The sequence below is a fragment of the Mesoplodon densirostris genome, chromosome 2 (genome assembly GCF_025265405.1).
Source record: "Mesoplodon densirostris isolate mMesDen1 chromosome 2, mMesDen1 primary haplotype, whole genome shotgun sequence".
In the NCBI taxonomy this organism is placed as follows: Eukaryota; Metazoa; Chordata; class Mammalia; order Artiodactyla; family Ziphiidae; genus Mesoplodon; species Mesoplodon densirostris.
Window position 1 is genome coordinate 117,148,962 of NC_082662.1, and position 27,658 is coordinate 117,176,619.

Here is a 27,658-nt window from a genome sequence, read left to right on the forward strand (position 1 = left end):
ATGGACAACCTGGAAGAAATGGACAGATTCTTAGAAAGGTATAAACTTCCAAGACTCAACCAGGAAGAAATAGAAAATATGAACAAACCAGTCAGAAGTAATGAAATTGAAACTGTGATTAAAAATCTTCCAACAAACAAAAGTCAAGGACCAGATGGCTTCACAGGTGTTCTATCAAACATTTAGAGAAGAGCTAACACCCATCCTTCTCAAACTCTTCCAAAATATTGCAGAGGAAGGAACACTCCCAAACTCATTCGATGAGGCCACCATTACCCTGATACCAAAACCAGACAAAGATACTATAGAAAAAGAAAAATACAGAGCAATACCACTGATGATATAGATGCAAAAATCCTTAACAAAATACTAGCAAACAGAATCTAACAACACATTAAAAGGATCATACACCATGATCAAGTGGGATTTATCCCAGGGATGCAAGGATTCTTCAATATATGCAAATCAATCAATGTGATACACCATATTAACAAATTGAAGAATTAAAACCATATGATCATATCAATAGATGCAGAAAAATCTTTTGACAAAATTCAACACCCATTTATCATAAAAACTCTCCAGAAAGTGGGCACAGAGGGAATGTACCTCAACATAATATAGGCCATATATGACAAACCCACAGCAAACATCATTCTCAATGGTGAAAAACTGAAAGCATTTCTTCTAAGATCAGAAACAAGATAAGGATGTCCACTCTTACCACTATTATTCAACATAGTTTTGGAAGTCCTAGCCACAGCAATCAGAGAAGAAAAAGAAATAAAAGGAATTTAAATTGGAAAAGAAGAAGTAAAACTGTCACTGTTTGCAGATGACATGATACTATACATAGAGAATGCTAAACATGCCACCAGAAAACTACTAGAGCTAATCAATGAATTTGGTAAAGTTGCAGGATACAAAGTTAATGTACAGAAATCTCTTGCATTCCTATACACTAATGGTGAAACATCTGAAAGAGAAATTAAGGAAACACTCCCATTTACCATTACAAGAAAAAGAATAAAATACCTAGGAATAAACCTACCTAGGGAGACAAAAGACCTATATGCAGAAAACTATAAGACACTGATGAAAGACATTAAAGATGATAGCAATAGATGGAGAGATATAGCACATTCTTGGATTGGAAGAATCAACATTGTGAAAATGACTATACTCCCCAAGGCAATCTACAGATTCAGTGCAATCGCTATCAAACTACCAATGGCATTTTTTACAGAACTAGAGCAAAAAATTTCACAATTTGTATGGGAACACAGAAGACCCCGAATAGTGAAAGCAATCTTGAGAAAGGAAAATGGAGCTGGAGGAATCATGCTCCCTGACTTTAGACTCTACTACAAAGCTACAGTAATCAAGACAGTATAGTACTGACACAAAAACAGAAATACAGATCAATGGAACAGGATAGAAAGCCCAGAGGTAAACCCACACACATATCGTCACCTTATCTTTGATAAAGGAGACAAGAATATACAATGGAGAAAAGGCAGCCTCTTCGATAAGTGGTGCTGACAAAACTGGACAGCTACATATAAAAGAATGAATTTGGAGCACTCTTTAACAGCATACACAAAAATAAGCTCCAAATGGATTAAAGACCTCAATGTAAGGGCAGACACTATAAAATTCTTAGAGAACATAAGCAGAAAACTCTATGACATAAATCACAGTAAGATCCTTTTTGACCCACCTCCTAGAGAAATGGAAATAAAAACAAAAATAAACAAATGGGATCTAATGAAACTTAAAAGCTTTTGCACAGCAAAGGAAACCATAAACAAGACGAAAAGACTACCCACAGAATGGGAGAAAATATTTGCAAATGAAGCAACTGAAAAAGGATTAATCGCCAAAATTTACAAGCAGCTCATGCAACTCAATATCAAAAAAACCCCCAAAACCCAATCCAAAAATGGGCAGAAGACCTAAATAGGCATTTCTCCAAAGAAGATACACAGATTGCCATCAAAGACATGAAAGGATGCTCAACATCACTAATCATTAGAGAAATGCAAATCAAAACTACAATGAGGTCCCACCTCACACTAGTCAGAATGGCCATCATCAAAACATCTACAAACAATAAATGCTGGAGAGGGTGTGGAGGAAAGGTAACCCATTTCCACTGTTGGTGGGAATGTAAATTGATACAGCCACTATGGAGAACAGTATGGAGGTTCCTTAAAAAACGAAACATAGAACTACTATACAACCCAGCATCCCACTACTGGGCGTATACCCTGAGAAAACCTTAATTCAAAAAGAGTGATGTACCACAATGTTCATTGCAGCTCTATTTATAATAGCCAGGACATGGAAACATCCTAAGTGTCCATTGACAGATGAAGAGATAAAGAAGATGTGGCACATATATACAATGGAATATTACTCAGCCATAAAAAGAAACAAAATTGAGTTATTTGTAGTGAGGTGGATGGACCTAGAGTCTGTCATACGGAGAGAAGTAAGTCAGAAAGAAAAAAACAAATACCTTATGCTAACACATATATATGGAATCTAAAAAAAAAAATGGCTATGAAGAACCTAGCGGCAGGACAGGAATAAAGACGCAGATGTAGAGAATACACTTGAGGACACGGGGATGGGGAAGGGTAAGATGGGACGAAGTGAGAGAGCGGCATGGACTTATATGTACTACCAAATGTAAGATAGATAGCTAGTGGGAAGGAGCCGCATAGCACAGGGAGATCACCTCGGTGCTTTGTGACCACCTAGGGGGGTAGGATAGGGAGGGTTGGAGGGAGATGCTAGAGGAAGGAGATAGGGGGCTATATGTATATGTATAGCTGAGTCACTTTGTTATAAAAGCAGAAACTAACACACCATTGTAAAGCAATTATACTCCACTAAAGACGTTAAAAAATAAAGTCAAGAGGGCTTCCCTGGGGTGCAGTGGTTGAGAATCTGCGTGTTAATGCAGGGGACACGGGTTCGAGCCCTGATCTGGGAGGATCCCACATGTCACAGAGCACTGGGCCCGTAAGCCACAACTACTGAGCTGGTGCGTCTGGAACCTGTGCTCCACAACAGGCGAGGCCGCGATAGTGAGAGGCCTGCGCACTGAAATGGAGAGTGCCCCCCGCTTGCCACAACTAGAGAAAGCCCTCGCACAGAAACAAAGACCCAACACAGCAAAAATTAATTAATTAATTAATAAGCTCCTACCCCCAACATCAAAAAAAAAATCAAGAAACATTGCTGGAGAGCCTATGGAGAAAAGGGAACCCTCCTACACTGTTGGTGGGAATGTAAATTGGTGCATCCACTATGGAGAATAGTATGGAAGTTCCTCAAAAAAAGTAAAAATAGAGTTACCATATGATCCTGTGATTCCACTCTTGGGCAAATGCTAGTTCAAAAAGATATATGCACCCCAATGTTTATAACAGCAATATTTACAATAGCCAAGACATGGCAGCAACCTAAATGTCATCATTAGATGAATGGATAAAGAAGAAGTGGTACATATATACAATGGACTATTACACAGCCATAAAAAAGAATGAAATAGTCACAAAGAAAGAAAACTACAGGCCAATATCACTGATGAACATAGATGCAAAAATCCTCAACAAAATACTAGCAAACAGAATCCAACAACACATTAAAAGGATCATAAACCATGATCAAGTGGGGTTTATTCCAGGAATGCAAGGATTCTTCAATATATGCAAATCAATCAATGTGATACACCAGATTAACAAATTGAAGGAGAAAAACCATATGATCATCTCAATAGATGCAGAGAAAGCTTCTGACAAAATTCAACACGAATTTATGATAAAAACCCTGCAGAAAGTAGGCATAGAGGGAACTTTCCTCAACATAATAAAGGCCATATATGACAAACCCACAGCCAACATCATCCTCAGTGGTGAAAACTGAAACCATTCCCACTAAGATCAGGAACAAAACAAGATTGCCCACTCTCACCACTCTTATTCAACTTAGTTTTGGGAGTTTTAGCCACAGCAATCAGAGAGGAAAAGGAAATAAAAGGAATCCAAATTGGAAAAGAAGAAGTAAAGCTGTCACTGTTTGCAGATGACATGATACTATACATAGAGAATCCTAAAGATGCTACCAGAAAACTACTAGACCTAATCAATGAATTTGGTAAAGTAGCAGGATACAAAATTAATGCACAGAAATCTCTGGCATTCCTATACACTAATGATGAAAAATCTGAAAATGAAATCAAGAAAACACTCCCATTTACCATTGCAACAAAAAGAATAAAATATCTAGGAATAAACCTACCTAAGGAGAAAAAAGACCTGTATGCAGAAAACTATAAGAGACTGATGAAAGAAATTAAAGATGATACAAATAGATGGAGAGATATACCATGTTCTTGGATTGGAAAAATCAACATTGTGAAAATGACTCTACTACCCAAAGCAATCTGCAGATTCAATGCAATCCCTATCAAACTACTACTGGCATTTTTCACAGAACTAGAACAAAAAAGTTCACAATTTGTATGGAAACACAAAAGACCCCGTATAGCCAAAGCTATCTTGAGAACGAAAAACGGAGCTGGAGGAATCACGTTCCCTGACTTCAGACTATACTACAAAAGCTACAGTAATCAAGACAGTATGGAACTGGCACAAAACCAGAAAGATAGATCAATGGAATGGGATAGAAAGCCCAGAGATAAACCCATGCACATATAGTCACCTTATCTTTGATAAAGGAGGCAGGAATGTACAGTGGAGAAAGGACAGCCTCTTCAATAAGTGGTGCTGGGAAAACTGGACAGGGACATGTAAAAGTATGAGATTAGATCACTCCCTAACACCATACACAAAAATAAGCTCAAAATGGATTAAAGATCTAAATGTAAGGACAGAAACTATCAAACTCTTAGAGGAAAACATAGGCAGAACACTCTATGACATAAATCACAGCAAGATCCTTTTTGACCCACCTCCTAGAGAAATGGAAATAAAAACAAAAATAAACAAATGGGACCTAATGAAACTTCAAAGCTTTTGCACAGCAAAGGATACCATAAACAAGACCAAAAGACAACCCTCAGAATGGGAGAATATATTTGCAAATGAAGCAACTGACAAAGGATTAATCTCCAAAACTTACAAGCAGCTCATGCAGCTGAATAACAAATAAACAAACAACCCAATCCAAAAATGGGCAGAAGACCTAAATAGACATTTCTCCAAAGAAGATATACAGACTGCCAACAAACACATGAAAGAATGCTCAACATCATTAATCATTAGAGAAATGCAAATCAAAACTACAATGAAATATCATCTCACACCAGTCAGAATGGCCATCATCAAAAAATCTAGAAACAATAAATGCTGGAGAGGGTGTGGAGAAAAGGGAACCCTCTTGCACTGCTGATGGGAATGTAAATTGATACAGCCACTATGGAGAACAGTATGGAGGTTCCTTAAAAAACTAAAAATAGAACTACCATACGACCCAGCAGTCCCATTACTTGGCATATACCCTGAGAAAACCATAGTTCAAAAAGAGTCATGTACCAAAATGTTCATTGTAGCTCTATTTACAATAGCCAGGAGATGGAAGCAACCTAAGTGTCCATAATCGGATGAATGGATAAAGAAGATGTGGCACATATATACAATGGAATATTACTCAGCCATAAAAAGAAATGAAATTGAGCTATTTGTAATGAGGTGGATGGACCTAGAATCTGTCATACAGAGTGAAGTAAGTCAGAAAGAGAAAGACAAATACCATACGCTAACACATATACATGGAATTTAAGAAAAAAAAATGTCATGAAGAACCTAGGGGTAAAACAGGAATAAAGACACAGACCTACTTGAGAATGGACTTGAGGATATGGGGAGGGGGAAGGGTAAGCTGTGACAAAGCTAGAGATAAGCATGGACATATATGCACTACCAAACATACGGTAGATAGCTAGTGGGAAGCAGCCGCATAGCACAGGGAGATCAGCTCGGTGCTTTGTGACCGCCTGGAGGGGTGGAATAGGGAGGGTGGGAGGGAGGGAGATGCAAGAGGGAAGGGATGTGGGATCAGATGTATATGTATGAGTGATTCACTTTGTTATAAAGCAGAAACTAATAAAAATAATCTCATTTTTAACCTCAGTGGTTTATCTTAAAGATTAAATGAGATATTGCATGTCAAGTACTAAGCACAGGGCCTGGCACATACAACGGCTCAGTAAGTATTTATGATGGTGATGATGATGATGGTAGTGACAATGATAATAAGTATTCCTTTTTCTTGCAGTTCTCCATGATGTGTCCTAGTTCTAGGACTCAGACACAATCATCTAGCAAGAAGTCCTTTAGGTGTGATAGCACCAGCATAAATAATAGGCATTTGCACCAGGGATCATAGAAACAAAGGAATGAGGATGTGTATAAAATCACAAATACAGAGTGTGAGGGGTATGATGTGCTGGTCCACTGTGTTGTGAAGAGGGAGGGAGTGGCACTTGGTCAGAACTACGTGCCTGTGTGGTGGATCTAAGAGGTGAGTGTGTAAACCATGGGGTAAGAGTCCCTGTGAACCTTAGAGGAAAATTGGCTGAGGCAGGGGCTGCCTGCCACTGGGGGAAGAAGAATGGACTAGTTGAATGGAAAAAAAATCAAATCTGCAATCAGGTTGCTTTCTAGATGCCAAAGAGATGGCTGCCCCAGCCACCTTGATGGGATGCTGGCTCCTGGGCTTGTATGCCTAAATCAACCTGCTCATGTGATTTTGTCTGTATTTCTTATGATACTCAGGGACCCAGCCAAGGGAGACTAAGAGTATCAGCCTGTATTTTGCTTTATGTACTTCAGAAAGCATTTGCATGTTATTTCATGGTCTCGTGTTTCTCTGGGTTGTATCCCAGGAGCAGGGACTCCCAGCTTCTCCTTTAGCATGTCTCCTTCCAGGAACCTTTGAGTCTGACATACACCATATTCCCTGTGCACCAAAATAATAGAATTCTAGGGTTGAGGATGACACTGATATTCATCTAGTTCAATTTTCTCACTTTGTGAATGAGGAAATTGATGTCAATATAAGGAAATATGCTTGGCCAAGTTCATAGAGCTAGTATCTTCAGAACCAAGACTAGAACATTCATCTCAACAGGTCTTAGCAAACTTTTGCTCTACCATAGGTTTGGCCTGTAGGGGATCATCACAAAGCAGATTCAGAGATGTCAAGAAGCAGTTTTCCTTTGGTTTTTATACCTAATGGCAAGATGTCAGACAGCTTAGAGAATGAAAGAATTTGATTAATGGGTGACCATTTTCATTCTATGTCATCCTGCTTTCACCTCTGTATCCCCACTGCTTTAAGAATCACTTTGTAAACTAACTTGGATTGGTTGTGATTGTATATCCTTAAAGGCTATGTACCTAGTTAATATTAATATAGAATTTTTAATATGGAAATATGAGGCATGTTTATATCCCTGGTAGTGAAAGAAGCTCAAGAGTAGAAGTTTGTTGGAAGTCAAAGAGAGAAAAACCAGGACAAAGAATGACCCAACCTTTTCTGGGGCAATGAAACCTATACTTAGAATTCGTTATTTTCCCTTTTGTATCATAATTGCAGATCAAAATATAGTCTATGTTCTAAAAACCTTCTTTGCATTTTTAGTGCGCAGTTTTGATCGCATTCAAGAAGACTTCTTGAACTGTGCTGCTGGGAAGGTCCAGGTTCCTGAAACTGCAGCCACAGGAAGGATCCCAGACTTTCAACTGGAGATTCTATGTGCAGGAAATATGCTGGGTGGTCACACCAGCAAACAGGAGTGCTGGAGCTCCATTTCTGCTGCCGAGGAGAGAAGGCGGTCAGTCCCTGGTTGTGTGCCTGTGGGCAGGACCAACTCACCTATGACACTGAGTAGCATCACCTCACTCTGCTGGACCCCCAGGCCATTGTCGGCCTTACAGGAGTAGTTTCCAGAATGTTTCGTGGTCAGAGAGAGGTTGAAGGATGCTCCTCCTCCCAAGGGAGCTGAGCTGCTTCCCACGGCGACATCCTCGTGATAAAACTGGTACAGGATCATGGGAGAGCCTCTCTGGGCCTCACAGTGAAGCTCTACCATGTCCCCCACCACAGCCTGGGCCCTGGAAGCCCTGAGGGTGAGGACAGGTTGAGACACTGGAACTGAAGGAAGAAAGATAGTTAACCATCAGTTCATGCTGTTTAAATATGTTCCTCCATAGAAAAGACATTTCAAACAGGAAAATGTTTTTCTGTTTTTAATGACCTTGTGACACCACTCAGAACTCAGCTATAATTTCTTCAGATCTGAAGAAACAAATCATTTGTGTAGTGTGATATATAGTCTGGAATACTTCGATATACAATCTCAAAAGTGTTTGGGGAATCTGAAAACAGAGATTAAATTGAAACCCAAGTATCTAAGAAGTCAAAAAACAATTGGAGAAAAGGAGAAATCAGTTAATAGAAAATGAGAAACAGGGGAGACTGCTGCTTACATAGCCAGGGATGTAACTGAGCCTTGGCCGCATCAAAAATAAGACCCAAAAGAAAATAAATATTGATCAAGTTATTGGCTCATTTTTATATTTATTCATTCATCAAAAATTAATTGAGCAGTTTAAAAGTCTCAGGAAGTACACAATATGCTGGGCATTCAATAGTGAGAAAGACACAGTCCCTGCTCTCATGAAGCCTGCAATCTAGATGAGATTATAGAGAGCAATTAAATAGAAATACAAATACATAATTAAAACATTGATAATTGATACATAGTAAAGAATAGGATGCTATGAAATGTATAATAATGGGGCCTGATCTAGTATGGGTTAGTCAGGTAATGCTTCCTCACAAAGTGACATCTGAATTAACCAGGTGAGGAAGGGAATGAAGACTGCACAGGCAGGCAGAGTGTGCGCAAAGGCCCTGAGCTGGGAAGAAGGTTGGAGCTTTTGAGCTGTTGAAACGAGCTGACAGCAGCACTAAGAGAAGGGTTTGAAGAGTGCCATGGAATAGGAGGCTAGAGAGCTAGGCAGAGCTTCACAGGCCATGGTAAGGATTTTGATCCTTTTTCACAGAGCAATGGGAAACCTGTAAGTGCCTCTATACAGGGGCATGAGATGATCAAACCTGTATTTTTTAAAGACAATTTTGATCTCAGTGTGCAAAATGCATTGTAATGGGACAGAAATGAAATGGAGAGGTTATTAGGGGTGGAGTAGTGGCGTTGCAGTAATTGAAATGGTGGTAATTGAAATGGTGGTAGATTTGATTATGATAGTGGCAGTAAAGATAGAAAGAAAAGATCCAAGGAATATTTTGGAAGGAAAATCAATAGGAGTCAATGATTAACTAGCTATGGAGACCAAGGGAGAGAAATGGCAAGGAAGACTCCTGGGTTTTTGCCTTGAATATCTGGATGAATGGATGTGTCTTTCACAGAACTAAGGACACTTGGAGGAGGACCAGATCTGGGGGGAATTTCATGAGTTCAGTTTTAGAGATGTTCAAGTTCATGAGCCTTTAAGAGATACGGCATAGGCAGGTGCTCAGGTACGAGGTATCTTTTGGAGATAGAAGTTTAAGAATCATTTATAGATGACACCCCCAGGATCATTCAGAGAAAGAACATATATAAGAGAAGAGGGTACATGCAGGACAAAGCTCTGGGACACACCAATGCTTTTATAGTTTGTCTATAAAAGGAAGAGCTAGTAAAGGGAACTGAGAAGGAGTGGCAGAGAAAGGAGATCCAGGAGAAGGTGAAGTCATTGAAGCCAAGGAAGGGAGAGTTTCAAGAAGAAAGAAAATGCAAACAGTATGTGCTATTTCTGAGAGATCAAGTAAGGTGAAGATTGGAAAATGGCCGTTGGGTTTAAAGCCATGGAGGTCATTGGTGACCTTTGTGAGAATCATTTTTTTTGTATAAAGGTCAGAAGAAACCAAGTGTTAAATCCTAGTGGGTAAGGAGGAAATGGAGACAATCTGTGTAACTGACTCTTTTTTTGGAAGTTTAGCCATAATACAGCAGTGGCTGGAGACATAAGTGGGACCAAGTTAGGGTTTTTTCTTAGACATGGGAGAGAAATAGCACGTTAAATGCCAATGGGAAGGATCCTATAAAGCAGGAGAGAAAGTTGTTCAAAGTGTCTGAGAATGCAAGAAAGGATGGACTCTAGAGGTGAGATGGAGATTTTCACCTTTCATAGGAAGCAGTCTTCTATACCTTAGGAAGAGGAAGGATGAGTTACTGGATGGATACAGAGACAAACACACAAATGGTGGTGGGAGTCGAGGGTGTGATTGTCTGGGAGGAAGTAAAGGTGTTAATGAACTGGGGGTTCTGTTAAGGTTTGAGAACAATAATGATTGGAGGATTTTATTTTTTTTTAATTCCTGTATTCTTTTATTTTTTAAAAACATCTTTATTGGAGTATAATTGCTTTACAATGATGTGTTAGTTTCTGCTTTATAACAAAGTGAATCAGCTGTGCATATACATATATCTCCATATCCCTTCCCTCTTGTGTATCCCTCCCACCCTCCCTATCCCACCCCTCTAGGTGGTCACAAAGTACCAAGCTGATCTCCCTGTGCTATGTGGCTGCTTCCCACTAGCCATCTATTTTACATTTGGTAGTGTATATATGTCCATGTCACTCTCTCACTTCATCCCAGCTTACCCTTCCCAATCCCCGTGTCCTCAAGTCCATTCTCTACATCTGTGTCTTTATTCCTGTCCTGCCCCTAGTGATTGGAGGATTTGAAGAAACAAGTAGAGGGATAGGAGGTTGTGGTCAGGTGATTGGAGTAGTGTATGTACGGGGCAGTGGGTGGCAGAAAGAATGACAAGCCATGGTGTTGAGTGGGTCATCCATGTGGACGAGTTATGGAATGATGGCAGAGTGTAGGGTAGAGAGGAAGACTATGAGTGAGGAACCAAGACTGCACTGAAAGTGGGCATGACTAGGAGGTCAGCCCATGACAGGCCAGGTAGGAGAGAGAGTGCTATACCTGAATGAGAGGTAAGATGTCAGGAGAATAATGTTGAAAGTTCTTTTAGCAGGAGTTCTGGCTGGAGGTCTGAGATGCTATGGGACAGGGGCAGGAGAAGCTAGAGAGAAATTCATGAGTCAGTGAAAGGATGAGTTGGCCTTTTTATTGATTGACTGACAAAGAAAAGCCCAATTAAATCTCTTCTGAGGTGAGACATATTGAACTTTATAATATCCTTTCTTGCTGATCATTGTTGGCCAGGATGCAATTTGTGTTTTAAAAGCCTTTATTCCTATGTTAGGGAACTTTTGGTCACAATGTCTTGTGCTGCTGCTATCAGGAGAGGAAAAGCAATCAAAGGAAAGGTGCAAGTTCCTGAAAATGTAGAATACAGAACTCTCAGTTGGAGGTTGTGTAGCAATGATGTCACACAGCAAATGGCCCTGGGGTACCTCCAATCTCAGCTACAGGGGAAGGTTGGGGAGATGGTCTGTCCCTGGCTGTGCTGTAGTTGGGTCCACTTACCTCTGACACTGAGTGACACTGTGTTACTGCGCTGGAACCCCTGGCCATTGTTGGCCTCACAGAAGTAGTTCCCAGAATGCTCTGCTGTCAGAAGGAGGTTGAAGGAAGCTCCCCTTCCAGAGGGGCTTGAGCTTTTCCCCAGGCTGACATCCTCATGATAAAACTGGTACAGGATCGGGGGAGAGCCTCTCCAGGCCTCACAGTGAAGCTCCATCACATCCCCCACCACAGACTGGGCCCCGGGAGCTCTGAGGGTAAGGACAGGGCGAGATACTGGAACTGAGAGCAAAAATGAGTTAGTTGATACAAGGGTCTTTTCCCATTTCCTCTATTTTTATTTTTCAGTGGTTACTTCTGTTGATTCTTTGGTGACACTTTCTAGATCTTTTCTATGTGTAAGAACTCTTATTCTTATCAACACATAAACAAATGCATAAAAAACTCACAAACATGCATGGGATCACAGTATACATACTGGTCTACAACCTGATTTTTCCCCTTAGCAAAATATCATGAGCATCATTCTGTGTTATTACCTAAAGACCTATCTCAGTCACTTAAAAAAAATCAGCTTTATTGAGGTATAATTTACATGCATAAAATGCAACTCCTCTAAATTTAAAATTTGATAATTTAGGGTAAATATTGCTTGATTATTTTTAACAACAGCAAAGTATTCCATGGTATGAATTTACTGTAATACAATTAAGCAATTCCCCATTATGGAACTTTAGGTTGTTATTGTTTTCTAATTTTGAATAAGGCTGCATTACACAATTCTGTATATATATCATTGTATTTTGACAATGCATTTCTTAGGATAAATTCTTCAAAGTGGGATTTCTGGGACTGGGATATGGGCATTCAAATAATGATATAAAATGCTAAATTTTTCTTCAAAAAGTTTCAACCAACTTACACTTGCACTAATGGTATGTAAGAGTTTCCTTTCCCCACCTTCTGATCAATTATAGTTATATAAATGCACAGGCTTATTTTTCTTACCATTTCTCTTTTCCTAGTTTTAAACTCTACAGTTGTTCCATCTGAAGAATTGACTTATTCTATCCTATGGGACCTTACAGTTTATTATTTGATTTTTTATGGACTGCTAGTGAACTATAATTCATTAATGATGAGTTGTTCTCTATAAAGTATCCAGAAATTATTTACGAAATGAAAACTTTGAAATCTGTCATTAATTTTTCTAAATTATTAAGTCAATTTTTGTTCTCCATTATGAAATAATAATAATCATGAGAAAATTGTTTTTTTAATTTCCTCTTCTCCCTCTGACTGATTTTACTTTGTTACATATATTTTTTACTTTTTCAGCATTTATAATAGTTGCTTTCTATTCTGTAACCATAACTCTCATATTGCTTAGCCTTTGTTTTTATGTCTGAATCAGTGGTTTTCAACCATATCTGTACAATATTTTCAACTGAGGATGTGTTAAAAAATATGGATTCTGAGACCCCATCTGAGAGATTCTGAATTTAATTGGTCTGGAGAGAGCTTAGTAAAAAGTCTTTTTTCAAAATTCCTAGGTGATTCTAATATGCAGCCAAGGCTGAGAACTACTGATCTGAATAGATTCAGTATTCACTTTTCATATCATAGTTTCCTCATTTGGAGTCTTTTATATTGATTCATACCTTGGCTGGCTAGAGTTTGTCATCAAGTAATTTTTCAAGAAGCGTTAATGGGTACTAAGTTCCCTGAATTCTTGCATGTTTGAAAATGTTTTTTTGATTTGATATAAAATTCTCAGTTCTCATTTCTCCTTTGAAAGTCCAAGTCTGAATACCATTCCTCTCTCTTTTAGCATTGACTTCTGTGTAAAGACTAAGACCAACTGCATATTTTTTCTTTCTGAGATGACAGCTTTTTTTTTTTTTTTGCCATGATCACACACACACACACAGATGCGTGCACACACATGTATATTTTTAGCCTTGAAAGTCAATAACCTCATCAGGATATATCTTTTGATCTACATATTCAAGTTTTCTTCACTTCAAGAAACTTTTTATTATGTCTTTGAGTTTTCTCTCTTTAGACACTTAATTATCCACACTTGTGGGCTTCGTTTTCTGATCTCCATATTTTACTTTCTTTTTCTTTTTGCCTTTTTCTGTGTCTTTCTACTTTGTGTTCTGTATTATTTTCTCAAACCAATTCTCCATTCCATTAACAGATTTTGGAAGTATGCATTCTCTTCTTACTGCTTCAAATTTGGATTTTATTTCTAACATAGGTTTGGTTTTTCTCCTGAGCTCTGTTATATATATGTATATATATATATGTGTATATATATATATATATATATATATATATATATATATATATATACACATATATATATATTTTTCTTTTCTGTTATCATCTCTTTTTTTTAAACATCTTTATTGGAGTATAATTGCTTTACAATGGTGTGTTAGTTTCTGCTTTATAACAAAGTGAATCAGCTATACATATAAGATTCTCATATTGGACTTGTTTCCTTTATGGATTTTACTTCAATGAATAAAATTATATTCTGAGTTTTGTATTTGCTTGAGAAATCTGTGTGTGTGTATGGGGGGCGTGTAGTGTTTTAGTGACCCTGGGCTGTTGATAGATTCAAAATGGGTATATCTTATTAGCTCACATTCCCACGAAATTTCTGTGTCTTCTCTTTGGGGTATATTCCCTTGGGAAAAAAGAAAACAACCCAGATTATCCTGCCAGAAAGTCTGCATAGCTCACAGTGAAACTTCTCAACTTGTTTGCTAAATTAGGGCTCATTTACTTCTGTTCAGTTGATATAAACAGTTGCAAAGATCAATGTTTTCTCCCTGCTCTTTTTTTCCTCATCTCATCTCAAAGACTTTTTGTGCATGGAATTACAAATGCTGAGTGAAGACCTACTCTATGCCAGACTCCAAGTAGGCACAGGGATGAGGTGCAGACCAAAACTGATAAGGTTCCATTCTCATGAAGCTTATACTCTGGTATTGAGGAAGACAGACACGAAACGGGAAATAAAGGGGTTTCAGATATCGCTAAATTTGAGAAGAAAATACAACATCATAATGAGAAAGAGGATGTCTTAGGGATTGGGGTTTTCCTAGGTAGATTGGCTTCAGGCTTTGGAGTCTGGGTCTCAGGTCATTTACATTTTAAAAATAATCTCTTTACTCAACAATTTATATTGGGGTAATGTCTTCCTTTGGCCATGTTTTATTTCTATGATCTGAAACAAGAGCTATTGAGGAGCAAGAGGTCCTTCAGATCCATATGTTCCAAGATAGGACCATAGTAATAAGAACTCCAAATGGACTCATGGGTTCCTAAGACCACAGACTATAACAGAAACTTGCCTAATTTACAAATTCTGACCAGACCACACTTGCAGTTACAATCACACTCTGACCAATTCCTGCTCCCAAAGCCCTAAAAGTGCCTCCCCTAACTCCCTGCTGTGAGAGATGATGAGACTCTGTCAAACTGATGCTCTCCCTTTCTTTGCCAGGTAAGCGAGCCCAGCTCTGGGGCACCCACAGATTTCCCTGGTTGTCTTGTCTGGGGCTTTGAGGAGTGTCGCTCAGCCTCTCCCTCACTTTGTTTCTTCCAGAGCTTCATGAATTCATGGCCTCTGGGTTCCTATTCCAAATCGAATCACAGAATTCTGGGTCTCTAAAGGACACTAATTACTGTCTTATCTAACTTTCAATAGAAGGTGAAAACAGCGAGACAAAGAAAATTTAAAAGTTTTGCCCAAATTATGAGCTAGCTATTTTCATATCCAGGGCTAGAATTCAGGTTTTCTGACCCACACTAACATGAGACAACTCGAGCAAGGTGTTTTTCATGTACACTGGCTCTTTCTAGGAAACCTCAGAGGTCCTGCTATGCATATCGTTCCTAGAAAAAGTATTTTCTTAAACGTAGTTGATTACATGTCATGTTGTCCCAAGTGACCCTGTTCTCTTGGCCATCATTTGTTGAATTAGAGGTGAGCAGTTGGTTTAAGAACATTCTATGTATAGACTTGCCAGTGGCCTATGAGGTGTCTTAGAGCTAGGCTGATTGACTAGTTAGACTAGTTGGAAGCACCGCTTTGGCAGTTGGGACGGATGCTGAAATACAGAGCAGGACGTCATACCCAGAAGTCCAAGGCAGCCAATGCTGAAATTAACAGGAGTTTTGAGTAAAGATAAGTTATAAGATAGAGTCATAAGAATGAGGGTGGAAAGCACTTAGGAGCAGTAAGAACAATGGGGCAGAAGGACATAGAAAGGAAATAGCTGATGGGCCTAGGAGTAGAAAATAATGAAAGCTTCTAGCTCCTCAGACATCAGTATAATCTGTTTTTGAGAAATAAGTTGAATTCTGAGAGATCTCCCAGTTCTTATTCCATGAATCTGAATATAATGTCTTTCCTGTTTTGTTTGTTTGTTTGTTTGTTTTGTTTTGTTTTTACTCCCTGGATATCCTTAACAAACCCTCACCCACTGGAGACATAGGGGTTTTTTTTCTTCTGATCTAAAATGATCTGATATACCAGATTCAAGATTTTTCTATTTATATTTCTCTTCTCTGAAAAGAAAACTGAACTTTCACTCTCTACTAAACAAAGATTCCAAGTGTAAACAGAAGCAATTTTGTTCCTAAAATGACACTTTTTCATGGTTCCATGGGCAACCATGACCTGTACACCTATGGTTCGTATACCTTTATAAATGTATGTCATACTGCAACAAAAGTTTAAAAAAACATAATACAATGAAATGACACTTATTTTACTGGGTTAAGTCAAAGGATCACAGAAACCCCAGAAAACAAATGAACTGGTTTCCAGGAAGCCATTTCCTCCCTTCCCTTCACCTTCAGCCCTCTTTAAACCTACTGGAAGAGCTTGAACTGCTTGAGAACCCTCTGGAGAAAGTAAAGTCTTGCCCACTATATGCCCATATGACTGTGCTTGTAGCTAAATTAATATGTAAGTGTTATTGGGGAAATATGAGATGATTCTGTGCATGGAGTTAAGAGAAATTGGCTTGGAGGCTGAACATACAGGGCCTGAGAAGATAATTTGAGAAAACAAATTCATTTGGTAAAAGCTGGGGAAGGTGCTGAGCTATCATAGGGGTCTGGCTGAGCCAGGGATGGATGAGGATTAAGGCCCACAGATAGCTGGTTCTATGAGAAGGGAGCCAAGACAGGCATGAGGTCGACTGGGGTAGGAAACTGGAAGATCCATGCAGACCTCTGAAGGGGTTGGTGCGAGAGGATCTGGGTCAGGGATGGGTCACTGGCAGGAATCCAGAGCTTACCAGTGACAGAGAGTCTCAGGGTCTCACTGCTCTGGAGGCCAAGGCCATTGTCAGCTGTGCAGTAGTAGTTCCCAGAATGCTCTGCAGTCAGAGAGAATCTGTAGGACGTTGTTCTCCATAAAGTAGATTCTATCTTCATGAGCAGCACACCTTCACGAAAAAACTGATACCAGATGGGCAGAGAACCTCTCTGAGCTTCACAGTCAAATCTCACCTCATCTCCCACAAAAGTCCGGGTCCCAGGAGGGCTGAGGGTGAGGATAGGTTGAGACACGGGGACTGAGGGAAAGAAACACTTAGTCAACAGGTGCATCTGCCACTTCCTAGAGCTTTCAATCAGTGGCTAGTGAGATGTCCAGTCTCAAGTCCACTGGCCCTCAGGGCAGCCCAGTGCCTCCCAGGCTTTTCTCCCCAGCTCTCTCCTGTTTTCCATGCTGGTCTTCTTTCCCATCAGACCTGGCCCTTCTCCTCTCCTGTCTCCCTTTGTTAGGTGACCCTTATTCCTGTTTTCCAGAGGAAATGATGTTATTTGGGAAGAAGTCCCTTATTTTGCTTCCACCAGACTGACAGATTTACCTTGTCCCTTCCCTTTGCCATATGACCATGGAAGATCTGTTCCCTCACCTGCCAAGTCTCTCTGAGTCTTCTTATCAGTCCCTGATCTACACTTCCCCCTTTGCTGGGATTGGCCTCAGGCCTCTGCCTTTGGCCCATTTTTGTTCCAGATTCACATACTCTTCCAGGACGCTCTCCTCTGTTCCCACACTCTCCCTGCATCCAGCCTGACCCTCTCTATTTACAGGTGAGAAAACTGAGTCAGGAAAAGGTTAGGAGATCCACCTGTGGTCCCTCGGCAGCTGTTTTCAGGGCCAGATAGGACTTGAGTCTGTCTCCTTACTCATGGTCTAATGCTGAATCATATCATCTCCTTGAAAGTGGAACTGGAGCTCGCCACCAATGAAGGGAACAGCACAGGGCTCTACAGAAGCTATTTTCCTCTCACTACCACAACTACCTTAATAGGTTTCAGGGTAAGATGGCATCAGATACTGGTAAAGTAGGTTGTGTAGTTTGGGGTGGTGTAGTAACCGTAGTTACATGGTTGGAGTAACTGTGATGTTGCTACCTGTCTGTATCCTACATGGATTTGCACATTGGTTATTGCCAATAATTAATTATTGATTGGAACAACAGATATCTCCACAACTCTGGGATAGAGAAATGATTTGAGAACTATTAAGATTGATTGGAAACTCAAGCATCTGGGGATTTGAAGGATAAAGAAAGAAAAGAGAAAAACTGAATTCTGTAGATGCCAGGGACCAAGGAGGGGGAGAGAGAGAGATGCTGCAGACATATTAAGGGGTGTGATGGTATCTGAACTTGTCAAAAGATGAGGCCCACAAGATAGAGACAGTTGTTCAAAGACCTGGGAGCCAATGGGGATATTAGAATAGTGTTATGGACTGAACTGTGTCCCTTCCAAATACATATGTTGAAGCCCTAATCTCCAATATGACTGTATTTGGAGATAGGGCCTTTAAGGAAATAAATGTCAAATGAGGTCATAAGGGTGGGGCCCTAATCAGATGGGACTGGTGTCCTTATAGAAGAGGAAGAGAGAGGCCTCTCTCTCTCCCAGGGCACAGAGGAAAGGTCATGTGAGGACACAGAGAGAAGGTGGCCTACCACAAGCCAGAAAGAGAGCCCTGATTAAATACCAATCTTACTGGCACCTGATCTTGGACTTTTAACCTCCAGAACTGTGAGAAAATAAATTTCTGTTGTTAAAGCACCCAGTCTGTGGCATTATGTTATGGCAGCCTGAGCAGACTAATATAGATGAATTGGGGAAGAAGCAGGAAGTAGGTAAGGGAGTAGAGATTTGTTGGGATTCAGTAAGAGGAAGATTAGACCCAGGAATCGCTGGACTATTTTTTTTTGATTGACAGAAAAATCAAAGACTGCGTATCATCTAAACCAAATAATGGTGAACTCTGACAGAATCTGGACCCTGAAAAGTTTTCACAGCTATGTTAGGAGAGTTTTGGTCAGACTGTGTATTTTACTGTTGATGATTCACTGTAAGGAATTCCTGAGAGTGTGGTCACAGGAAGGAGCTCAGATCTGCCAAGCAGAGGCAATGAACCTGCCGTGATGCCATGTGAACCAAAAGCCTGTGAATTTCTGAAGCTGAAGTCTTTAGACTCGGGGGTGACAAACAACCTGATCCTGTGACTTCTGGTGGTCAGTCTTAACTCACTTCTGATGGAGAGTGGCCTCTGCTCACTGCCTGGGTCCCCAGGTCATTGTCTGAGTAAAGGAGTCATTCCCAGAATGTTCTGTGGGCAGAGATTTAGGGATTTTCCTCTACTATAGGGGTCTGGGGTCCTCAGGATTTCAGCCTCATGATAAAACTGATACAGAATTGAAAGAGAGGCTCCCTTGGTTTCACAGTGAAGATCTGGAACTCTATCTCATTCTTCCCAATATCCTGTGCCCTAGGAGCCCTGAGGGTGGTGAAAGGATGTGTCATTTGGAACTGAAAGAGACAACAAGGTAGTGGGAGGGAGGGAATCCCTGCACATCCTTAAATCAAGGAGGCTTATGAAGAGACATGGCTCCAGATTGTTCCAGTTCTAAAATTCTGTTTGTTCTGGCTTTATCCCAGGAGCCACTGCATTTAAGCTAAAAAGTAATTTGTAAATATGAAGAGTCCAGACATATGCCAATCACTGAGTACTTTCTCTGACCTCCATTTCTAGGAGTTTCCAAAAGCTCACACAACTCCTTCTATACCTAAATCCCACTCCTGTTAGTCTCTAACTTCTGGTAGATTATTCAGAGTAGTAAATTATTGGCAACTATCAACATTCACTCCCACCCAACCACCTTGTGGTTTTCACGAAGTTTGAAAACCCATCCCTCAGATAATATCTGGCAGACACACCTTTCACATTGATGGTCACTGGGTCACTGCGGAAGGAGGAGCGACTATTCCTGGCAACACAGTAATACTCTCCATCACAGCTGTTCCTCACCACAGGGATCTTGAATTCTGTTTCTGAGGAAGTGTGAAGCTTTCTTTCTGTCCTCGGCTTTTTGAATTTTCTGTACCAAGAAACTGTGATGGGCCCTGGAACTCCATTTACTGAGCAGATGAGCACCAGCTCCTGCCCTTCAAACACCAACTTTGGGCGAAAGTATATACGGACGTCAGGAACAACTTCTAAATGAATAAAAATGACATGTGGGATTCTTGGTATTGGGATGTCACAGAATGAGTCATAGAAGAAGCATCTCAGAATGGGAAGGGCTAAGTCTGCTGACCCGATGGGAAGTTGGCCTGGGGTAGAATTGGACTTGTTCCTTGGGACGAGGGAGAAAGTGGTGGAGAGACTGTGGTCCATCCATGGTTTGGGAGAACAACTCCCTAATGAACTGGTGGAGCATCTGGCACAAGAAAAAAAGGTAACCCTGCCCACCCTCCCCTCATGCCCTACTTGTTAGAACATGGACTAATCATTCTGGAAATTACACCCGGTGTCCAACAGTGGTGTTGCTTGGGGGGAAGTGGTGGATGGTGAAGGGGACAGGAAGACATGCCATCAGAGGTACTTGTTCTGAAGCTGTGACAACTGCAATGGCTAGTTGGAAATCAATCATTGGCATATACAGCAAGCTTGCCCTGGAATAAGCACTTCTTAACACCTCTGCCAGTCAGTTAGATGGTCAGAGGATGTGGACCCATAACAGTCCTCCTAAAACTGGGAAAATCTGTGATGAAAGTGTTCTATACCCCAGGTGGTTGTGGTTTTACATTAGGATGTTGGCTTAGGGCAGTGCCTTTTTGAGTCATCCTGGGGGCTTGAAGAACAAGGGAAGATACCTGGGAACAGAGAGGGAGTAGGGTTTGAGATTGGGGTTCCATCAATTATGCTAGGGGAGATCCTATGCTAGAAATTACTATTTTGCAACTGTTGGGTAACACCCTCTCCAATTCCTCTCAATTTTCCAGTCCAAACCAGGGACCTAAGAAAAACCTGTTGCCTGTGACTGGAGACCAAAGATTAATAAAATCTGGACAGTTTAGAAGAAACATAGAACCTTCTTTTTTGCTTAGGAATGGGAGTGAATTTATGGAGAATGCTACCACTTTCACCCCTTCCTCATTCAGGAAAGCATGCACCCCAGATCTGCATCTTTCCTAATGCTCAAACACATCTCCTATGAGATAGGTCAAATTTAATCAGAAGAGGCATTTGACCATTGGTTAGCAGTCATGCTTGAAGACATACACAGTTTCAGAGACTTAGGGAAAAGTAATCGTGGGTAAAACACCATCCCTAAAGACAGCACGTTGAAACCATCCACTCCCCAAGCTTTTGTTCTTTGTTTTGTTTTTATTCTTAAGTGCCCTGCTCCAGGTATCTAGCATTCTAGGAATCTGTCCATCTGGCTGAGCAGAGTCCATCCAGCCCTGTCGGAGGGCTCTGCCATAGCCCATGGCTTATGCCTATAGGCCTACCAGGAAAAAAAAAATGGTGTCAAGGAAGAGAAACTTCAGAAGAAAAAGAAAGAGTTGTATCTCATGGGATTGAAAGAAAAAAAAATAAACAACTGTTGTGCCACTCTGCCCGGCTCTTCCCAGCCCCAGTCTTAGCAAATCTCACCTCACTAACACTCACTTTTCACCTGTATCTGTAATCTCTGGCTCTGTTTCTGGACAGAGGGAGTCATACTCTGTGCCTGGCACCAGTAAGACCCTGAGTTTTCTCTCCATATGGTGAGGATCCCGAATTCTGGGGAGCTTCTCCAGCCTGGCCTCAGGGGCTGGCTGTCTCTGAAGAAGTGAAACTGGAGCTGGACATCTGGCCTCTGTGGAGAGAGCTGGGTCTCACAGGTCAGAGCCACTGCTTCTCCTTCGGTGGGCTGGGTGGAGCTGGCTCTCAGCACAGGACTTGGAAACAGCTCTAGAGAGAAGAATCACAACAGTCCCCAGAGCAGTGATGCTTGGAACTGCTCTGGAGAAAAACACAGTTCATCCTCAGCACCAGCAAGCAGAGCATACAAAAGCAGGCAGAAGAGATGCCACCTTTGATTACTAATATCCTTCAGCCCAAAGCACAGTAGTACTTTCTCTGTTCCTTGTAGGACTGTGCCCTGAGGTTCAATGGTATTACAGTCCACCCTCTTTATCCTCTACAATCTCAGAGGTCCTCCTTTTGACTAACCTATTTCACAAAATAATGAAGGCTTTACCTTGGACTTCGATTTTGACCGAGTTTGAAGCAACCAACTGATCATCTTCCTTAACTCCAGTACAGTGATATTTGCCATTGTCCTTCAGACTTGCCTGATGAATATGGAAGTCAGAGGATTTTTCAAGGACTTCCAGGACTTTTCCATTCTTGTACAGCTTTATAGTATTCAGTACTGTGTTTGCCTTTGCTTGGCATCTCAGAATCACAGATTCTTTTTCAAACACATCAAGTGGAGCCTGCAGGATCAGGTTGGCTGTAGGAAACACAAGGGCAGTTGTTTGTTTCATCTGATTGTTTCTCCCTTCTTTTCATTATTATTCCAATAGGTTTTATAAGAAAGGGACTAGGAAAAAAGATTCTTAAAATAACTATCATTTCTTTTTTTCTGGTCTTATCTATCTATCCATCATCTATCTATCTATTTTATATTTTATTTTTTGGCCATGATGCACGGCTTATGGGATCTTAGTTCCCCAGCCAGGGATCAAACATGTGCCCCTGAAATGGAAGTGCAGAGTCCAAACCACTGGACCACCAGGGAAATCCCTCTTTTTTTCTGGTTTTAAAAGGAACACATATGTTTGAGAAAATTTTGTAAACGGAAATGTAAATTAATCTTATCATCTCACCACCCAGATTTTTTCAAGTTATTTTTTCTATGTACATGTATATGAGTCTGTGTATTTCTTTTCTTTTTATGAAATTAAAATATTTATCTACTTGATAACTTGCTTTTCACTTACTTTGCTATGAACACTTTCCTATGTCATCAATATCATTCCCTAATCTGGTTTTGAATGACCACAAAGTTTTCCTACAATAGCAGTAAGGTAATTTATTTAATGAGTTTTCTTTTCTTGGCCATTTAATGTTCTTCAATTTTGGTTGTATATATCTATGATTATTTCAGTAGGTAAATTCTTAAGAGGGGAATTGTCAGGTCAAAGAAGTTCTTAGCTCTTTGCTACTATACTGCTTCCTTGTTCACTAAATTAAAGAGCACTATAACTAGAAAGATACTGCTTCAACTCAAAACAGGTGGCTTTAGGACAGAAATGGAAATTTCTGTCTATCTATCTATCTATCTATCTGTCAAATATTAACAAATCCTCATGTAGATTATTTATTTTATTTTATTTTTTTTGCAGTACGCAGGCCTCTCACTGTCGTGGCCCCTCCCACTGCGGAGCACAGGCTCTGGACGCACAGGCTCAGCGGCCATGGCTCACGGGCCCAGCCGCTCCGCGGCATGTGGGATCCTCCCAGACCGGGGCACAAACCCGTGTCCCCTGCATTGGCAGGTGGACTCCCAACCACTGCGCCACCAGGGAAGCCCTCATGTAGATTATTATTCCAAATAAATTTTATAAGCCTCAAACTATACATAGTTTCAGAAACCATTCAGATAAATTGCTTCTCAAATTTCCTTTTACCTGAGCAGCTTGTAAAATATATAAATTCCTGGGCCTTATTTCTATAGCTTTTGAATTAGTAAATATAGCTTAGTTCTGGGTAACTTTATTATTTCTAAACTTTCTTCTTTCATTTCTTTCCCACGTGGAGAAAAGAGCAAGCCCACACGATTACTCAGGAGTGAGTCCTGGGCCTGCCATCTGTAATCTCCAGATTCATGGACCTCATGGATGTTTCCTGAGGTTTCACTTTGCTTTTCTCCCAGAAGATACCAACGGTACCATTTTATTTTCCCTGATGCATCAAATTGAAATGCTTGGCAAGTCAGTGTCACATTCTCTCCTTGGAAGACAGTGGTCCATGGAGGATGGAGGAAAATTACAGATTTTGGTTCAGTTGCTGTGGATGAAAGAGAAAGAATCTGAGGTGGAGTGGCTTGCAGTCCCCATCACAGTGGTTTGTGAGGCCCAGACTGGAGGTCCTGGATTTGGAGAATCCCTAAGAAATCCCCCTGGGAAGGTCACTGATTGCTCAAGTCTGTGTTTCAACCAAAGCACTCACCCAGAAGAAGGTGATTTCTGAGGGGATGACAATGAGCAAAATGATTTCAAGAGGGTGATACCAGGCAAGTTTCACTGCCAAATGTCAATGGGAAAAAAATGGTAGGTTAGTCTGTTATGGAATTGGATCCTGGGAAATGTCATCCCCTGCCCCTGCCACTTCATCATGTTCATAAACTCATAAGAACTTCCCAGGCAGTTGTTAAAATCACAATTTTGCACTTTCCAAAAAAGGATAAATCATATTAAGATTTTGGCACTGGAAAAAGCTTGAGAGATTAACTTGTCTAACACCTTCATCTTATAGATTATGCCCAGGAAATGACCAGAAAAATCCCATCATAGCTAAATGTGGTAGAGCAAGGAATGGACAAGTTGTTAGCTAGAATCCAGAGGTGATCTAATTAAGGATGAAACACTGGGCACCTGATTTTGGACAGGAGAGAGGTGGTAGTGAGTTCTCGCTATTTATGAGTCCTCAAATATCCAAAATACTCTTTGACCCAAAAGATTGGCAATTAAGTGTCAGAACTTGAAAAAAATGTGGGATACAGACAATTTGTCTTCTCCCTCAATCTCCTCTTTTTGTGCATTTCTTCCTTTTAAGGGCCCATTTTTTGGATGTTCTTATGCTCCCACACACATTTCCTGGAGGATTTTACTCCTAAAACTTTAGAGAATGCAACATTCCCACTGGTATCTCCACAGTGTGATGTTTTCAGGGAAGTTTTGCAGGCTTGCTGATTGGAGAACGTCTTATCCCAAGTACTGCACATTTGATATGGAGTTAAGATGTCCTGCTTTGTTATCTGGGGTCCATTTGCAATAGGAGTAAGTGCAGGACCTAATGAAGGCCAGGAGTTGCTTGTACATTTGCTGCTTCTTCCAGGGAGGGTCAGAGGATGACCACGTGGCTATCCTGGCTCTTGGGCAATGCCAATAGACCAGGTGACACTTTCACATCTTTGCCAACCTCAGCAAGAGAAACAGGAGATATTAGAGATCCTCAGGCAATCATCACAAATATTTCATATTTATTAGGGAGACACTCTTATCCAGGGACACTGAAGTACATAAGAAAGGAGAACTCACCAAATTGTCCACTGACAGGAGCTGTAAAAATATAAAGAGACAGAGATGAGCACAGAGCAAGGAATCTTTGGCTTTTCAAAGGGAATGCTTGTTTTTTTTTCATTCATTTATTATTTCTTTCATTAAAATTTATTTTTTAATGTAATAGTCATTTGTCAGATGTCTATTTATACTGGTCATTGTGCTTGGACTAAAGCGTGAATTAAAAAGATGAATAAAAAAATGGTATCTGATAAAAGAAGTTGATTGGTGAGATAAACAGAAACCTGAAGCAAAATAATATAATTATAATACAGGGTATAAGTGCAGTAATAGAAATACACATGGGGCATCTTGAAGGCAGGAGGGTCACCCATCCCAGTATGTAGGGTCTGTATGTGTGAGTCAGTGTGTGGCAAAGAGGGTGGGTGGACCATGAAAGATACCTGAAGGAAGTGATGCTTGAGAAGACTGAATGAGAACATAGGAGTCAGCCAGGCAAAGGTGTTTGTGTGTGGCAAGAGCTGATGGGGGGTGTAATTAAGACAGAAAGGGCACAGATGTGAAGAAATAGCACTGGTGTTTAGAAGTTGAATGAGGGAGTGGTTCTGGAAGGTAGAGAGTTTAGGGGAAATCAAATTAGACAGATAGGCAGGGCCTAATTTATAGATGGTACATAGCTATGGGTTCATCATAAAAGTAACAGGGAGCCATGGAAACGTTTCAAGTAGGAAAGTGACAAGATTAAAAGTTATAACTTATTGGAGCACTCTGGCAGATGTAAAGCAGAAGGACTGGAGGGAAGGCAGAGCAAGAGATGATGATATTTAATTTTCTTCATAATGTTTATCTGAAATTATCTTATTTGCTTGTTTACTTTGTTTACTTTCCCTTCTCTAGAATAGAAGCTATGTGAAAGCAGGGACTTCTCATGTTCACCATATATCACGCAGAATTCATAACAGTGCCTGGCTTGTGAGATATTTCATAAACATTTATTGAGTAATGAATTAATTAAAGTACTAAGTTAGTAAGTACCTCTACTTGGGAGGATACGGGTTTGAGAAAGGAGTATTGGAGAGGCAGAGGAGGCAAAATTGACTAGTTTGTAAACTGATTACACATTCCAGATGAGGGACAGATATGATTCATTCATTTAACAGAAATTTGTAGAATGTCAACTGCATCTAGGAACTGGAGAAGGCAATGGAAACCCAGCAGTGAGCAAAAGGGATATTATCCCTGTCCACATGGGGATGATGAGAAGTAATCCAAACCTAAGTGTTATGATCAGAGCAATGGATTATTTGCCATTTTCTAAATATCTTGGCACCATGGATTTGTATTGTTTTATAAGTAGCTAATATTTTTCTGAGTGTATTCTATGTGGTAGATATTCACATACATTATTTCATGTAATCTTCTTAACTATCCCTATGAGGAAAGTTCTATGATTATCCCCATTTTACAGACCAGAAACTGTTTAAGTAGCTGTTAAGGGCAGAATCGAGTTTTTAACCCATTTATTTGAACCCATCCTGTTTGACCACAAAGCACATATTCCTGGCCATTACCCTATCCTGCTCCTTTGTTTTGGTGTTACACTAGGATGTGCTTCCTAGTTCTGGAGTATTCCATGCAGCTTCCAACTATGGGGTCCATTTTTCTCACATTGTGCTGCACCCCATCCCTGCCCCCTCCAGCTCCTACTGTCTATCTGTTTCATGAAGTCATTACCAGCTACTTGGCATATAGTTTGTTAACCACTTTTACCATCATTGGTAACTTTGCTTGGACAATTGTTTAACTGAGATCTTGTTACATAGATATTCCTTGTACATTGGCCTTGTTGAAGGCCCTTCTATATCATGAGCTTCCTAAGCACAGAAATGCTGCCTCCCATGTCTTCCCATCATCATTAGCACCTAGCATAGTGCTGTGTATTAATGTTACTAAATAATTTGTTGAACAAATGAATAAATATGTTTTATTCTAATATTTTCAACTTTGGTGAAAAATGAACCAGTTGATATGTGTGAATTGATAGACTTATACACACCCACAGGCACAAAGAGAATGTCACATGTTGGGAGTGACATGAGCAAGATGGTAGAAGAGGAGTTCTCTAGTCTTTGTCTCCACCCTCTACAGAAACAAAGTTTTGGCAGCCATCTACAAACAAAAACTGAGAGCTTTGAGATCTAGAGATTGTGAAACTCCATTGGAGCCCAAGACCAAGGAGGGCCACTTTGAGAAGACAAGCACATGCGCTGGTAGAAGACTCACTGACTATGATCCCAGCTACAGACTGAAAGCTGCCTTATTCTCCTGTAAACTCAACTCTAACTCCACTTGTCCATGGTCCTGACATGAGCCTTTTCTGCCAAGGAATCCATGCTCATCCATGCCCTTGGTAGCAAGCCCAGCAGCCTCAGACCTGAGTTCTATTGCTGAAGCAGTTCTGTGACCAAGATCCAGTCCC

At 40.4% G+C, this 27,658-nt stretch overlaps 1 protein-coding gene across 1 annotated transcript in view; it reads right to left on the reverse strand.

The window, feature by feature from the left end:
- The window catches only part of FCRL5 (Fc receptor like 5), a 46,199-nt gene that overhangs the window by 13,520 nt on the left and 5,021 nt on the right, over positions 1-27,658 (reverse strand). The window contains exons 2-9 of the mRNA XM_060090783.1: positions 25,198-25,218; positions 23,690-23,944; positions 22,131-22,385; positions 21,557-21,841; positions 19,819-20,097; positions 16,869-17,147; positions 11,548-11,826; positions 7,912-8,190 (exon numbers count right to left, since the gene is read on the reverse strand). Coding sequence (XP_059946766.1) covers positions 7,912-8,190; positions 11,548-11,826; positions 16,869-17,147; positions 19,819-20,097; positions 21,557-21,841; positions 22,131-22,385; positions 23,690-23,944; positions 25,198-25,218 — 1,932 coding nt within the window. The remainder of the gene's footprint in view (positions 1-7,911; positions 8,191-11,547; positions 11,827-16,868; positions 17,148-19,818; positions 20,098-21,556; positions 21,842-22,130; positions 22,386-23,689; positions 23,945-25,197; positions 25,219-27,658) is intronic.